The following is a 17,362-nucleotide window of genomic DNA, read 5'->3' on the forward strand; positions in this document are numbered from 1 at the left end:
GTGACTCAGGTGATCAGGAAGGTTTGCAAGCCCCTGTTATAGTCTCTCAGGTTTGGGGCAATAAATCTTTCTTCAGATTGTGTAGTCTAATAGAATCCTCTCTGAGAAGCAGAGTTCATGAGCAAGAGATCTTAGAGGCAATCTCTAAGGACAATTATAGATCCAGCATGGCTCTGCTGTGTTTGCACAGGGACTTGTTAGCAGAACTAGAATGGGAAGTCAGCACTAGTGATTCTCAGGCCAGTACCTCCTCCCTAGGCACAGGAGCACAGAGCTCTGCCAAGGAAACACATGGAGCAAATGATTGGCTTGAATAACTTACTGGGTACGTAAGAAATGTTTGCCACTCTGTTTTAAGTGTACTATTACCATTCCCAATCCTTGCTTTTAACCTGTGACTACCTAGGCCTTCCCCTCAGCATGACATTGGAGATATTGTTTGTTTTCAAGGTCATGAGCCCATCTTTGGTGAGTCACAGTAACCAGAGCCTGGACTTAGGGACCTCATATGGTAAGAGTCAATGAAATTTGAACATGACTCTCACAAGGATAGTGTGTAGCCCCTTTCCCTCTGTTGGTGTAAGAGAATGGTTGACACCCATTAGTATGAGCTAGAGAAAAATACTTCAATAATGACTAGCAGCAGTTTTTCTGGCACTTAGCATGCAAGTTGTTTTCATAAAGCAATCTCAAGTGACTCGGTGTGTTCTAATGTTGAGGAGAGATGTTATTGCTATTCTCTTTGTGAGGTTGTTCAAATTAAATACGGTCAAATGTTCATGTGTGTGTAGCTAGAATTTTCGTCTTCTTTTTTTTTAAGGTAGCGTCTCATTATGTTGCCCAGACTGACAACTTGGACTACAGGTATACGTAACCATACCCACATATATTTATATTTTTGAAAGTTGTGACTGTTACTCAGGTATGAGATGTTTTGATTCAGCCTCCCAATAAACTTCAAAAAGGCAGAAATAGAATATATTGCATGTCTGCCGAATCTGCCAACTGGAAACAATGCAGCTCATCTTGGTCTCCATGAAGGTTGTGTCCTCACCTGACCTAGTCACTGTGAAGACCCCAGCATATTGCAAACAGCTATCCAAAGGAGAAGAGCTGGTGTCATTGGTACCATGATCAGCAGCGCTTTGCACGTACCGTGTATTTAAGCGGAGGTAAAAATGCACAAGATCCCTAAGGCTTCACTTTTTCCCACCGTCTCACAGGAGCGTCAGCCTTAGTGGGCTTTGATATGGTTTTTTTTTTTTTTTTTTTGCCAGTCCTGGGCTTGAGCTCACGGCCTGAGCACTGTCCTTGGGCTTTCTCAAGGCTAGAGGTCTTCCACTTGAGCCTTAGCACCACTTCTGGCTGTTTTTTTTTTTTTTTTCTTCTTCTTTTTTCTATGTATGTGGTACCGAGGAATCGAACCCGGGTCTTCATGCATGCTAGGCAAGCACTTTAACCACTAGGCCAAACTCCCGGCCCTGGGTTTTTTTTTTTTAATTTTAAAAAATCGTGTGGCAGCCAAGCAAGATAGTTTAGAAAAGACGCGTTTTGAACTTGGAGGGCCGGCGACGCGGCGGGTCCCGGCACGGTGGGGCCGGAGGGGCGGGGCGTCGCCAGGAACCGGCGCGGACGCCGGGTTTCCAGGAAGTGACGTCAGAGGCCGCCGGGATGGAAGACTTGCTGGATCTGGGCGAGGATCTGCGCCGCGACTCGGCGTTCTCCGTGAGGACGGATCGGGGGACTGGGGGGCCCGGAGTAGGCGGGTGGGGGAGAAGCGGCCTCGCCGACCGGGCTCTCCCGAGGCTCCTCCGCGCCGGGCGGCGGGGCCGGCGGCCAAACAGCGCCCGGCTGCGGCCTGGCCCCGGCGGCCGCTCGCTCCGCCCTCGAGGCCCCAGAGGCTCGCCCGCCGCCCGCCGCCCGCCGCCCGCCGCCCGCCGCCCGCCGCCCGCGCGGTTTGCTTTCTTTAAAACCCTCAAAGTCGAAAACGGGCCCCGTGTCCCCGCCTGCGTTGGGGACCATGGCAGATCTCCAAGCCTGGAGCCCCAAGTGCGGACCTCCCGAGTAACTGCCGGATCCGGGCTCCTCGGCTGGCTCCCCACCCTAGGTGCCTCGTGGGCCTGCGCTCTCATTCCAGAAGTGCCTGTCAGAGCTGCCAGCCTTGTTGTCACTGCGAGGAGCCTGGCGGGGGGTGGGGGGGGACATCTTCCCTGCAATACCCACACGCCTACTGAGGAGGGGGGGGGTCGCCTCACTTTCACGGTTGGAAATCATCAAGACAAGACTTAGAATGATTTATAATGTAGAAGACAGATTAGAAGTCAGATGGAGTTTAGAACTGTAACAAAGCTTAGAAGAAGAAAAAAATACCCGCATAATGTCCCCGAGCCTTTCTTTCCTTGGAATGAAGATGCATACATGGAAAGCGCTTGATACAATGCCAGATGTGTGTGAAGTTACCAGATGAGCTTAGCTGTTGTTGCATTCAAGAGCTGTGATTGACTCCAGGATAGCCAGTGAATAATAGAACTTAATTCCACACCTGAATTCAGTATTTTCCTTCCTCCATCACAACTCCTGTCAGGCCTCTATAATTTTTCTTTTCCAGTAACTGGGCCTTGTACTTAAGACCTGAGCTCTGTCCCCTAACCTCTCAGTGCTCAAGACTAGTGCTCTATTACTTGAGTCACAGTACCACTTTGGTTTCTTCTGAATGGTTTATTGGAGATAAGATTTTCATGGACCTCCCTACCCTGGCTGGCTTCAAACTGTGATTTCAGCCTCCTGAGTTGCTAGGATGATGGGTTGAGCCACTGGTGCCCTGCTTAACTTCATTCTTAAGTAGAAAAATAACTTTGCTTTTGGCTTTCCTATGAGTTGTTAAAAAGTAAAGCTCATTGTCATGAGCCCATTTCTAGTTAATAGAATTAATCTCAGGTGCCTGGTTTTTAAGGCGTTGGAACATTTTCTATGAATGTATCCAAATTATTCAAATACCATTCTCCATCATGGCATCCTAAACCTGGACCTGGCTTACCTTCCCAGAATTGCCATCCTCATAGTGGCTTAAATGACATTTGATCAGCATCAGCTTTACCCTTCTGTCTTTATTAACAGGGCGCCAAGATGGGTCGCCGGGCCCAACAAGAGCCAGCCCAGGCTGAGGACTATTTCAGTAACAAGAATTCTTCATTAACTCTGACTGGAGAGGTGAGTGCTGAAAAAAAAAAAAAAACCAAAGTAGATATATGGCTCAAGAGGAAAGTACTTGTAGCTGGGAGTTTAATCCCCAGTATAAAAGCAACCAACCAGTGCAGAAATGCTCTTTAAGAATAAGTGATTTGTAAATGAACAAAGATTTGGTCTTCCATACTTCCCTTGCACACAGCCTTTACTCTTTTTTTTTTTTTTTGCCAGTCCCGGGCTTGAGCTCAGGGCCTGAGCACTGTCCTTGGACTTTCTCAAGGCTAGAGCTCTACCACTTGAGCCTCAGCACCACTTCCGGCTTTTTTCTATGTATGTGGTACCAAGGAATTGAACCCGGGTCTTCATGCATGCTAGGCATGCACTTTAACCACTAGGCCAAACTCCTGGCCCCACAGCCTTTACTCTTATCTTGGTTTTGGAATTCTCTTCCTTGACATTTGTCCAATTAGCAGGAAATCAGAGAGGAATAACTTTTTCCTCCCCTTAGGACACACTAGTTTCTATACCATATTCTTGGTGTAGAACTTTTTAATTCTAGCTGCAGCAAGGGTCTGGAAAGTTTCAAAACACAGTAAAAATTCAGGCTTTAATTTCTGTTGAATAAATGCCAGGAAGGCATGCAGGTGATCGGGTTGGATTATATGTTTGCTTTCAGCAGGAACCTGTGTTTTCTGTGGTTTGCAGAAAGGGCTTGTTTACTGGCCCTGCTTCTCTGGAAACTTCCTAGTGGCCAGGAGTTATGGGAAGAGTCATCCAGCTTCTTGAGAAGGAGGGATGAGACAGATGAGCAGTATTATTACCATTGCACTCTTTTACTCACAGCTTCTTTTGACTTTCTTCTGACTTTGAAAAGTCTGTCTTTCAGGAGTCAGCTTGAAGGCCACCGCTTCTGTTAGTTCTCCCTGACTTCTGCTGGCTGACTTAGGGCTCCCTCCTGTCTCTTCCTCAGGACTGGTTCCATTATAAACTCATTGTCTTCTTCCAGGTCTGTCTGATCCACATGACAGTGAGTCGTCCCTAGATAATAGGAAACTTGGCTTCTGGGCTGTCTAACTCACTGGCACATAGTTTGTTTCCAACATATGAGGGGATTCAAGGCTGGAAGCCTGCCCCATGAAACCAGGTCCATGAGCATGTTGGGTGTGTGACACAGATGTGTATCAAGTATGTAGGAATACTCTTCACTTGTCATAGCAAGTAAGCTTTTCATAGGGCTCTGCCAATTTATCTTTCTTCCCTTTTTCCATTTACTGTGTAATAACTATGCCAGCCTGCCCAACACTGGCGACCAGCCCTTGGCCTTGTGACTCTAGGGGCTGTGTTGTAGTGGAGGTACTAGAAACATGTTGCCTCTTCTAGAGGGACAACCACTACTTAACAAAGCTGGTTAATGCTGGGTTTGTAATTGTCATTGCCATTTGTTTTGTTCCTTTTTTTTTTTGGCCAATCCTGGGGCTTAAACTCAGGGCCTGGGTTCTGTCCCTGAGCCTCAAGGCTGGTGCTCTACAGTACCACTTGGAGTCACCGCACTTTTCTGAATAGTTTCCTGCCCCAGCAGGAGAGATCCTCACATCTCGGCCTCTTGAATAGCTAAGATTATAGGTATAAGCCACCGGTGCTCAGCTTGTGCTGTGTGTGTGTGTGGTGCTGGGGATAGAACCCTAGCTCTTGCACATGATAGGCAAGCACTCTACCCTGAACTCTACTCTTAGTCTTAGCAGCATAAAGTGTTAGATGAGAGCAACACATTTTTGTAGATTATCACTCATTATGAAAATTAAGTTATCAAATGATCTAGTTTTGGCCACAGGGTTGTTATAGTTCTTTTTACACTATATTGTCTTTCAGTTGTTTTCATGTCCACTCGCCTTATGTGATTTTCTGAAATGCGTAGGGTATATCTTACTGCTCTGTGCCCTTGTTCATCATAGTACCTGGGACAGTCCCTGGCATAGATGTGTACTTGCAACTGCCAAGAGTATATGCAAAGTGCCCAGCATATATGCTACATGCTCAAAGTTGAGTAAGAATATTACAGGATGGGCAGGAGTTGGGCAGATAGTGAGTTATGAGTGGCACAGTTCTGGGGAAGGGAAATGATATCACAAAGTATGAAGGGACCAAAAGCAGTTATACCAGACACCACTCCAGATCTGAGGGGAATTTTAGCTTCAGTAGTATATGTCTTTAAAGAGAGAATGACTCAAGTCTGTAATCTTGGCTACTTAAGAGACTGATATCCAGAGAATGGCGGTTTAAGGCCAACCTGGGTGGAAAAGTCTGCTAGATTCCATCTCTGAAATAATGAGTAAAAAGCTGACAGATACTTGGGAGAATGAAGCAGGAAGATTGAGTCGAAGCTCAGCTTGACCTACACAGTGAGGAAACATCTCCAAATGCAAGAGAGAGGGAAGAGAAGTAAATGACTAGGCTGCTGGAAGCATTTCATTTTGTTCCATAGGAATCTAGGAGAATCTGTTATGGCACTCATCCATTCATTCTATCCTTCATTCATTTATTCACAAATAATATAGCCTATTGTGAGCCAAATAGCCAGGAGTAGAATTCAATGATCAAAAGAGACAAGATCCTGGCCCAGAATGGAGTTTACATTCCTGTGGTCATTGGCAACCAGGAGACTAATTAAAATTTCACTTAATTGTGAAGGAGGGAGCTTAATGGGTAGGTGAGTGAGCTTGGGATGAGCCAGGATGTCCAGGAATGATTTCATAGCTCTTGAGGCCTTAGGTGACCCTCATACCAAGGAAGCCGTAGAAATGCGTTCAGTGAACCTTATTCACCTGCCATTCCCTTCCCTGGTTTCCCAGGTAAGAATTCAGTTCTTCTTACAGACTGGGATAGACCTTGCAAGGTTTCAGGAAGACCAGCTTATTTTTCTTTTCGAGACTCTGAGCCTTACTACTTTTCTAGAAGAACACGATGAAAAGTCATTCTGTTCCTTATCTGGCTGATGCCCCTAGAAAAAGCAAAATGCCTTTTGGGATTCCAGGGCAGCCTTTCCTTCCTGAGTTAATTGAGGTTTGAAGCAATGTGGGCAGCTTCCCACAGGGCCAGATGCTCACTTGGCTGTGTATGACTTTGACTGTTTATTTCTAAAATTAGATCCTAAGAGTTGTGTGTGTGCCCATTTACATTCCACCTCTGAGTATATTATTTAATATATTTATTTTTGTCCTCTTGCTGACTTTATTCTCTGTGAAGATATACTTGAACACGTGAATGTCTAAATGCAGTTACGTTAGAGTTTTAGAGTGAAGTAGAAATTATTTTCTACGGGTGTTTGAAGTTGAGATAGTGGATTTGGGAGCTGTGGTGAAGAAGCAGAGGGAATATAGGGCTTGGCATCAAAAGATCAAGGCTCTGCTAATTGTCTAAATCTAAAGTCCACTAATTTCATTATCTGTCAAGTAATGAAAACTACCCACTAGATTGATGTGATTGAATGAAATGTGTGTTTAACTTTAATAAACAGAGGAGCCATGACAAGCATTCATCCATTCAATAAATTAGTGCATGGATGAGTCTTTGGAGAGTGCTTTGCTCTTTATACTGAGGGTTGCTACTCATTTATCCTGTAGATTAGCGAGCCTTTAGGAGCAGAATTTCAAGCTTTCTTGCTGCAGTTGGCATTCTTGATGAAGAGTGTACCAGACAGGCCTTAGGGTCATGCAGGCCTGGGCTGACAGCCAGGCTGTGCACCCATTATACTGATAATTGAGCAAGTTAATCAGTCCCTGTGCCTCTATGACCTCAATGGTAAAATAAGGATAACAATATCACATATCTTTAAGTTACTAGTTTTCTCAATTAACTATTAAGCTTGAAAGCTTTTAGGCTGAAGTTAGCCTTCAGTCATACATGTTTGATTTGTGCTGAGTTTAAAGTTTAGTTAACCTTCAAAAATTGGAAAGTTCACACAGTCATTCAGATTTGCATGTTTTTATGAAAATCAGAAGTTCTCATCCATCAGGAAGGATGGGCTGGCATTCCTTTGTGGTGACACTTGGTTAGAATTTGCTGGTGGTATTGATTAGGTGTTGGGCAAATGCTTTAAAATGGAACTACACTACTAGCATCCCCCTTTTTTTTTTGCCCAGTCCTGGGTTTTGAACTCAAGACCTGGAAGCTGTCCCTAATGCTTTTTTTCCCCCCTCAAGGCCAGAGCTCCACTTCTGGCTTTTAGATGGTTAATTGGAGATGAAAATCTCACAGACTTTTCTGTTCTAGACTGGCTTTGAATAGCAATCCTCAAATTTCAGCCTTCTGAATAGCTAGTATTACAGGCATAAGCCACCAGAACCAGTTTAATTCCAGCCCTTTTTAAAACACAAGCTATTTTGAGCAAGATATTACCCAAGTTGGCCTCTAATTTGTGATCCTCCTGCCTCAGCACCATGTCCTTCTTGATAATATCCCTGGTCCCATTGGTTTATTTGATCTACCTAGCTCCTATTTCCCCTTCAGTTTAAAACTGCTCTCTTAGAATGGATCTATTTTCCAGTATCTACTGGAGTTGTCTGGTTCCATACATCAGAAATTCATCGCCAGTACTGTACTGAAATGGAAGTGACTTTTTTCCTCACATAGCAAGAAATGTATACAGCAGAATGTGTAGTCACTGCAGGATGCCTTGTTATCCTAGTTCCTTCTAGCTTCTAGCTCTGTCATTTAGAGCTTATGATTATTTTATTCATGGCTGCAAGATGATTGGTAATTGTCCAGGGCTTAGAAAGGAAGAGAGTTGAAAAGTTCAGGGTACATACCAATTAAATATGCCCCTTGTCAGGAAAACAGTAGCCAGAGGCTTCACTAAATAGGTGTCTGGTTACAACTGCCTTGACCTTTGAGCCAGGACAGATTTGGGTCTCATAGCCACCACTCCAAGTGCAGTTATTACCTGACACATTGCTCTACCATAACTAGAGTAGACTGTCTTGATGAGGGGGAATAACTGTTGAATAGGCAATTCAAAACTGACGTTTTTTTTTTTGGTGGTGCTTGAACTCTGGGCCTGGGCTCTGTCCCTGAGCTCTTTAGCTCAGGGCTAATGCTCTACCATTTGAGCCACAGAACCACTTTTAGTTTTCCAGTGGTTAATAGGAAATAAGAATCTCACAGGCTTCTGTGCCCAGGCTGGCTTTGAACTGCAATCCTCAGATCTCAGGCTCCTGAGTAGTTAGGATTACAGGCATGAGCCACTAGCACCTGTCTGATATTTTTTTTATATCTAGAATTTATACAAAGATTTTTTTCCCCATCCAGTTGAGTAAGAAGAGGAAAAGAAGTATTTTGAATTGCTTATTTAAAAAATTTGTCTCTAGTCTTCTAAATTTCAAGTCTCCTGGGGTAGGTACAGGAGACCTGGGTGAATTGCCCTGTGACCAGTCTCACAGGTCTTCTTCTTGTGGTTATTTCTATAACCATGTCAGGGCTTGGTGCTATACCTGTGACTCAGTCCAGATTTTTCACCTGCTATGAGAGAAGAGAAAGAGCTCTTGATTTGCTTAGACATTCTTTAAATTTCCAAGAACCCAACTGCGTAATTTTACTAGTTAAGTTACCAGGAAAATGAGCTTTTTGTGTCATTTACTGACTGACTAGATCAGAGTTAGCCTCTTCAGGGTGGTTGTGAAGATCAATTTGTGCAATGCATATAGAGAACTCAGCACAGTAGCTATTACCTGATTCTCCCCAGGAAATGGTGAGCACTAAGAAAACTATGACTACCTGTGTTGGGGAAGTTGAGAGGGTCACATAGTTAAAGTAGCAGTTTAAATAGACAATAATTGAAGTTTCGGGAACTTTGCTGGAAGGTAGTTCTGTAATATGTCTACATGTCTGCAATATATAACTTTCTCCAAGGCAAGCAGTTCTGAGTATGCTGGGTTTCTCTACGTAAGCAGAGATTCTATTGATTAAAAATGATTCTGCTTTTATATATATAATTCCTGTGAGAAAGAACCCAAATACTTTTTTTTATTATTACTTTTTTGTCCAGTCCTGGGCCTGAGCACTGTCCTTGGGCGTTCTCAAGGCTAGAGCTCTACTACTTGAGCCATAGTACCACTTCCAGCTTTTTCTATGTGTATGATACTAAGGAATCAAAACTGGGTCTTCGTGCATGATAGCAAGCACTCTACCTCTAGGCCCCCCTCTCCCCCCTGGCCAAATACCTTTTATCCATAATGACATATTACACTGAGTTTAGGCAAATTTTTGGCCTGATCTATGGATGAGCATTTCTCATTGGTTATAAACCACTTTTATGGAGCTGGGAATGTGACTTGTGGTAGAGTGCTTGCCTAGTATGCGTGAAGCCCTGAGTTCCATTCCTCAGTATCACATAAACAGAAAAAACTGGAAGTGGTACTACTATGGCTCAAGTAGCCTTGAACAAAAGAAGCTCAGGGACAGTGCCCAGGCCCTGAGTTCAAGCCCCAGGACTGGAAAATGAATAAATAAATCTTTATTTATTTTGTGACAATTTTGTGACTTTGTACTTGGCTTTTTCACCCAAGGATGGTGGTCTACCACTTACGCTACAATTCCACTTTTAATGTTAGCTTTTATTTTGTAGATTGTTTTTGGCCGGGGTGGGAGGGAGTCATGGGGCTTGAACTCTGGGCTCTTCATCTCAAGGCTACCACTCTACCCTTTGAGCCACAGCCCCATTTCCAGTTTTCTAGTGGTTAATTGGAGATAAGAGTTTCACGTTCTTTAGTGCCCAGGCTGGCTTTGAATCTTGATCCTCAGATCTTAGCCTCCTGAGTAGCTAGGATTACAGGCATGAGCCACTGCATCCGGCTTAGATTTTTTTTTGTCATAACTAATAATCCTAGCCTATACCGTAGCAGTTGCTGCCTGTTAATGGGTTGCAGCATCCTAGTTAAGCCATATAGTGGCTCTTGAAGTAGATATATTATCGTCTCATTTTACCTGTGAAGCCATTGGGAGTTTGAGGCCTTGGATAACTTGTTTAGTCACTCAGCTGATCTCTGATTCTAACCAGGTGCTTAACCACTACCCTGCTACCTGACCTCTCCTACTTGACAAGTAAATGCCCAGACCATCATGGAGAAAGGAGGGGACAAAGAGACTCTGGGTGATCCTCTTGGACTCTGTTGCAGCGGGATTGAATTCTCACTTGGTCGCCCTTATTCGTCCAATTGTCAAGAGCAGTGTTTGAGTCACAGCTGTTCCTTTTCTTCCCCCATGGCCTCGGTGTTCCTCCGAGGACACAGAGCTGAAAGTTCGCCAGAATCTCTTGCAGGAATCTGAGAAATGCTGCTGGACTCATGTTCCCAAATTAGGCCAGTTTCCTCATCCTGGGCAGCTTCCCTGAGCCGGAGCTCCCTCAGCGCCTTGCATTGCGTCCCTCACCCCCTGCCTTTCCCTCGCTGGTCTGCCAGTCGGGCAGTTATTTTCAGCCCAATAGGGTTATCTGCTGACCCTTTTTGGTGACATTTTCTTCTTTCTCACAAAAATAACTCTCTTGATTGGTCACATTTTTCAGCCTTTTTCGTAGTCCCTCTCCACCCAGCTAGATTGAATGGTGCTTCAATAATGTTGCTGAAGAGGGATGTGGGGAGTTTGGTTTGGAGCTGTTCATTAGGAATGTGTTTTCCACACTTCATATTTATGTCATGCCTTATATGTTTTAGTTTTGAACTGTCCCTTGAGGTGGGTTAGTGATTATCACTGACCCATCTTTGGGACTGGCCACTGTGTGGGAGGAAATGTCATGTCAGGGCAGAGCATCTCAAGAAGCTCCTCCAGGATTAGCTGTGGTCCAGACTCTTTGAATGCCGCAGGACAATGTATGCCATCTTTCTGGCTTTCTCCAAGCCCTGTGGTGGGTGATCTATTAACAGAGCACGTTGAGAGTCCCTTCACCTTCTCGGAGAGATTTATGTTAGAAATACCTATCAAGAACTTAGTTCAGAGCACAGTGAAGTAGCTGTTGTAATCTGAGGACTTCTCAGATCATCATTTTTGTCTCTAATCTCAGCTTTGCCAGTTACTGGATATATTTCTGGCAGTAATGAAACTACTCTTAAGTCTGTGTCCTCACCTGCTAAACCAAAGTAATAGTAGTTCTCATTTCATAGGGTTGTTGTAGAATTAAATAAACAAATGTTGAAAGCTCTTTGGGTTGTGCCTGGTATATGCTAGTTCTTATTGTTACTTCTGTGTATCACATGAGAATTAAAGCATGGTATCAATTGAATCTTAAATTTGTAATTCTGTTCAAGATACAGAGATACTCACGTTTCATAAAACAAACTGATCTTAGGGCAGAGAAACATTTAGATGTGGAATTCATTGTCCCACTTGAGACCTGTTTTTGTTTCCCCTTCCTATGCCATTTGCCAGTGCGTTTCTGCTGTTATTGACTAGTTGGAAGATGATGTGGCTTGCATTGAGTCAGTATTCACAAACTTCAGGCTTTCTCACACCATTTTTTAGTGTTGGGTATTTACATACAGTTCACATACATTATAAACTTAAAAATTCACATTATTAGCTGGGTGCTGGTGGCTTATAATCCTAGCTACTCAGAAGTCTAAGATCTGAAGATTGTGATTCCAAACCAGCCTGTGCAGAAAAACTCACAAGATTCTTATTCCAATAAGCTACTCAGAAAAAGCTGGAAGTAGAGCTGTGGCTCAAGTATTAAGAGTGCTAACTTTGAGCAAAAGCTTAGGGACAGTGCTTAGGTCCTGAGTTCAAGCCCCAGGACTGTCACACACAAAAAAGAAGAGATAAGAAAAAAATTCACATTGTTATTAAACTTAAAAATTTTCTTCTATTGTGCTTAAATACATTTTTTTTTTTGTCAGTCCCGAGGTTTGAACTCAGGGTGTGAGCACTGTCCTTGGGCTTTCTTAAGGCTAGAGTCACAGTACCATTTCTGGATTTTTTTCTATGTATGTAGTACCGAGGAATCGAACCTGGGTCTTTGTGCATGCTAGGCAAGCACTCTACCACTAGGTTAAACTCCCGGCTTTTTTTTTTTTAAATTGTCATTGGCATCACAGTTTATACTAAGTATTTCAATGATGGAGCAGTTCCAGGTTACAAATGGCATTTGAAAAACTAGTAAAGTCATTGGTATTTAAAGGATCAGGAAACCATGAGGTTAAAACATGAGTTGAATTGTTCCTGTGAACATTTGCTCTGAATTGGGACACTCATAGTAGAAAGAGAACCGAATGCCCAAATTTTTCATCAGTGTGTGCTTGGCTAATTGTTAGTGACAGGGATGAAGAAGAGAAGAACTGGTGTGACTAAGTGATAGTGTTTCAGGAGAAATAGCATGTGACCATTGGAAGAGTCATGGTCTAGAGGAACTTGAGGGATTCAGGCAGGAAGGAGCATTCTCTTGGGAACCTCGATTTGTGAGTTTTGGTGTTTTTTTTTCTTTTGGCAGTCCTGGGCTTGAGCTCAGGGCCTGAGCACTGTCCTTGGACTTTCTCAAGGCTAGAGTTCTACCACTTAAGCCTTAGCACCACTTATGGCATTTTTCTATGTATGTGGTTCTGAGGAATCGAACCTGGGTCTTCTTGCATGCTAGGCAATCACTGTACCAGCAGGCCAAACTCTCAGCCAATTTGTGAGGTTTTATAGAATGATCAGGCTGTACTTGACAGAGTTGCAGGAAATGAGAGTCCTGAGAGAAAGCCAGATATTAAGAGAGGGGAGGGGCTAGAGAGAATAGGCTATCAATGGAAAATGCCCAGTCCACTTAGGAATCATGAGATTGTGAATTTATAAACCCTCATTGAAATCACTAGCTAGGCTGTATCATTGCTTATTATTTGACTATCATTCCGCTACTTCTCAGGAATCATTGTGAATGTCAATTACCGAGAAGTAGGAAACTTATTCAAATACTCTTTTAGTGATACTCTACAGAGGAGAGGCTCACTAAGGTTGAATGTCATTAAAACATTTTGGGTTACATATTTGCACCCAGTAATAATTGAATATGTCGCTGCATTTAGACATTTTCTTTTATGTCCTATCTTCCAGTGGCTTTTAGAGTATAGCTTTTTTTATATGATTTTTGTAGTGGTTGTTCCAGGGATTGAAAGTATGATTCTTAGTTGGGCACCCATGGCTCACACCTGTAATCCTAGCTTTCAGGAGGGTGAGATCTGAAGATTGTAGTTCAAAGTCAGCCTGGGTAAGGAACTCTGTGAGACTTTTATCTCCACGTAACTTCCAAAAAGTTAGAAATGAAGCTGTGGTTCAAAGTGATAGAGCACTTAGCCGAGAGCATAAAAGCTCAGGGACAGTGCCCAGGCCCTCAGTTGAAGCCCTAGGACTGGCCAAAAAAAAAAAAGAGTATGAGCCTTTATTATCAGTTACTTCATATTCTAGCACTGTATATAAAATGTTTTATATTATTGATGTCATATTTTAAAACTACTTACATTATAAACCCCATAATACAACTGTGTGTCAGTGGCTTATTTCTATAATCCTATACTTGGGAGGCTGAGATGTGAGGACTGCAGTTCAAAGCCAACTCTGGCAGGAAAGTTCTTGAAACCTTTATATCGAGTGAATTACTCAGAATGGCAGAACACTAGCCTTGAGGGAAAAAAAAGCTCAGGAACAATGCCAACGCCCTGAGTTCAAATCCCAGGACTGGCATATACATAAATTCTTTGTTTTGTGTTCCATTTTCACTCTCCAATTGGAGGTTCTAGACCTTGAATTTCATGAATGTTAGACTTCTCATTGTGTCACAGGTTTGTCTTTTGTTTTCCAGTTTTGTCTTAAAAAAAACCTGTGTGTGTGTATAATTATTATTATTATTTTTGTCTTTTTTGGTACTGGGGATCAAACCCAGAATGTTGCACTAGGAAAGTGCTTAGCCATTGAGCTACATTTCAGCCTCCCCTCCTTTCTTTTCTTTTTTTATGATACTGGGACTTGAACTCAGGGTATTGTACTCGGTAGGCAAGCACTTTACCACCTGAGCCACACTACCAATCCTGTTCTTTTTTGCTGATCTGTCTTTAAGTTCACAGATTATTTCTTCTGCTAGCTCTATCCTATTATTAAACTCATTAGTTGAAATTTTCATTTCAGATATTATATTTAAATTCTAAATTTCTCTTTTCCTCTTATTTTTCATATTTTGCTTCTAGTCTTACCTTGGTTCCTTATTTGTTTATTCATTATGATTATCTTTTCCTTTCAATCTTTGTATACATCTGTTGTAACTTGTTTAAAGTCTTTGTTAATTGAATCATTTGGGTCATCTTAAAGTTAGTTTTTAAATCTACTGTTCTTTTGACTATGAGTCACAATTTACTTTGTTTCACATGTCTAAAAATTTTTGTAAGACATCATGGTTGATATCTTAAGAAAACTTGGATTTGGTTATCTTTTTCCAAAGCATTGAGTTTTAGCAGGTAAATTGTTTGTAGTAGATCACTTGAGCTTTTGCAGGCTTGGTTTTAGGCTTTGTTAGGTTGGGTCTGTTTTTGTTTTGCCTTAGTCCTAGAGCAAATCTCATTCTTTTGGGTCATGGTCTTCTTTCCTAAGGCATGGTCCTTCTGAGTTTTTTTTTTTTTTTTTTTTTTTTTGCCAGTTCTGGACTTGAGCTCAGGGCCTGAGCACTGTCCTTGGACTTTCCAAGGCTAGCACTCTACCACTTGAGCCTCAGCACCACTTCCGGCTTTTTGCTATGTATGTGGGGTACCGAGGAATCGAACACGGGTCTTCGTGCATGCTAGGCAAGCACTCTATCACTAGGCCAAACTCCCGGCCCCCTTCTGAGCTTTTAATGGAGCATTACATGTATACAAAGTCTCCTTATCTTTGTATGTAATGCAGTTATTGATAAAGGATTTCAGTGCCGGAAAAGAGACTACGGTGTATTTTAACCCTGGTAGCTGAGAATATTTTTTTCTTTTTTTTTTTTTTTTACCAAAATGAGGAAAGATTTAATATAAGTTTTTCATAGATTAAGTTTATTAAATTTAAATGCCCATTCCTTATGGCCTTTATATCCTTCATAATTTGAAGAGATTAGGCAGGTCCATTCTTTAGTGATATGATTTTGAGAAGGAATGGTAGCTAAAAAAAGATAAGCAAAATTATCAACCTGGTACTATCAACCACATCCTAATTCCTAAACAAAATATTGTTGTTTGAAATATTGATTATCCATGAAAATCAGAAGTTTGAGAGAAAGTTCTATAAGTTAAAAAATTTTTTTTTAGTCTCACTGGAGCCATTTTGAAATGATATGCAATGGGGCTATTTGACAGTCATGACTTGGGTCTGTGTTTACAGTATTTTCTCCTTGAGCTCACAACTGAAGCAGGATAAAGAACTACAGTGTGTTACCTGTGATGTCCCTGACTTCACCACAGTGTGACACAACGTTAGGAAGGGGGCTGGGCTTCCTCTCATGATGGGACTGACAACCCAAGGATTAATAGCTCTCTTTCAAGCTCCCACCACTTTTCCATCATCACCCTTGAGGAGTCTCATGAGAGATCAGGTTTCTTAAAGGTTGCAGCTTGCTTCTTCTGCCCTCCCCTCACTCCAAGTTATTCCACTCTGGATTTGGTTGAGGTAGCAAGTCTAGACTGTGCTTACACAAAGTCATGAAGTCATAGGTGCCAAGCGAGGCTGCTTCTTTGAGTGTTGGGAATTTACCCCCTCAACATCATGTGCATTTCTGGCTGCACACATGCTGGATTGATTTTAACAAATGGAGGGGAGGGAAGAGAATGACAGATATGTATAGGTTTTCATTTATGATGAAAGTTGAAAAGAATGTTTATGTTGGCTGAGTGGTAAAAAGTATAGGAGAATGGAGCATGGCTTTGTCAGTGTCTGGAAGGTATATACCAAGAAGGAAGAGGAGGAGGAGGAGGAATTGATTTAGAGTTAATTTAAATGTATCTAGGGGACACAAATAAACTTGAAAGAGTGCCATCCAACGTGGGAAAATCCAGGGTGAGTTCTAAGCATAATTTTCAGGATTGAGGACGGACTATTCTCTCTAGTTCAGCCTCTTTAGAAACAACTGGCAGCTCTATCTTGTGAGTGACTTTAAGTGCTCAGTGTAATGATTGTTGAGCTATGGGATTTTGGTCTTTTTATTATAAGGTGTGTGTGCCTATTTGGGGAAATATGATACTGCTGAGAGTGTTTGCCACACACTGGCTGTCCTAAGTGTCATATTTATGTGTGTGTCAATGACCAGCAGAGCTGTGGTTTCCACCTCTTTATCTGAAGTTTTTTTTTTTTTTTTGGTTGGTCTCAGGACTTGAACTTTGGGCCTAGATGCTGTCCTTGGGCTCTTTAGCTCAAAGCTACCACCCTACCCCCTGGACCACAACACCACTTTCCGTTTTCTGGTGATTTATTGGGGATAAGAGTCTCACAGACTTTAGTGCTTGGCTGGCTTTGAACCATGATCCTTAGATCTCAGCCTCCTGAGGAGCTAGGATTACAGATGTAAGCTACCACGCGTGGCTCATTTGAACAGTTTTAAAGACTTCCTCGTGGAGAAGAAAAGTAGATGAAAACTAGATCTCTGGAGTGAAATAGATGCAAGGAAGGCAGCCCCAAAGCAAAGGCCCTGCTGTGTACAACCATCAAAACCATGCCTAGGCATGAAGGACTTGTTCTCCAGAGTCTGCAATGTATTATTGATTTCTAATAAATAATAATGACCATGACTGACTATGCCAGGGGTGCTCACCTGGGCCTATGGTCCATCTGCCAGGGACTCATGACTAATTTCATTTTACAAAGGAAAGGAGGCTTAGTGAATATGTAGCTGGCTCAAAGCTATTTAGCTGGAAAATGGCAGTTCCAGAATTTGAATCCAAATTTTTCTTTCTTCACTCTTCTTCCTTCTTACCCCCACTCCTACATCCTTATATTAGCTATGTAGGAGGCTGAGATATGGAAGATTACAGTTTCAGGCAGAAAAGGCTATGAGACTCCATCTTGATCAAATAAAGTGAGCATGATAATGAGAACCTGTCATCCCAACTACAACAGGAAATGAAAAAATAGAAGGATCAAGGGCTAGGTGTGTACCTGATCAGGGAGTGAGGTCTTAGTTCAGAAATAACTGGTGCAAAAAAGGTTTGGG

At 42.4% G+C, this 17,362-nt stretch overlaps 1 protein-coding gene across 2 annotated transcripts in view; it reads left to right on the top strand.

Annotated features, from left to right (window-relative positions):
• The first annotated feature begins 1,652 nt into the window (after positions 1-1,652).
• The window catches only part of Ift43 (intraflagellar transport 43), a 69,884-nt gene continuing 54,174 nt past the window's right edge, over positions 1,653-17,362 (top strand). The window contains exons 1-2 of one of the 2 annotated variants that reach the window (XM_090344542.1): positions 1,653-1,725; positions 3,118-3,210. In XM_090344542.1, the coding sequence (XP_090200668.1) occupies positions 1,672-1,725; positions 3,118-3,210 (147 nt within the window). In that variant the 5' untranslated portion in view covers positions 1,653-1,671. Of the gene's footprint in view, positions 1,726-2,004; positions 2,108-3,117; positions 3,211-17,362 lie in introns of those variants that run through there. The other variant, XM_090344543.1, reaches the window with a different exon arrangement.

Source organism: Megascapheus bottae, chromosome 14 (assembly GCF_031878675.1).
Source record: "Megascapheus bottae isolate mThoBot1 chromosome 14, mThoBot2.hap1, whole genome shotgun sequence".
Taxonomy (NCBI): Eukaryota; Metazoa; Chordata; class Mammalia; order Rodentia; family Geomyidae; genus Megascapheus; species Megascapheus bottae.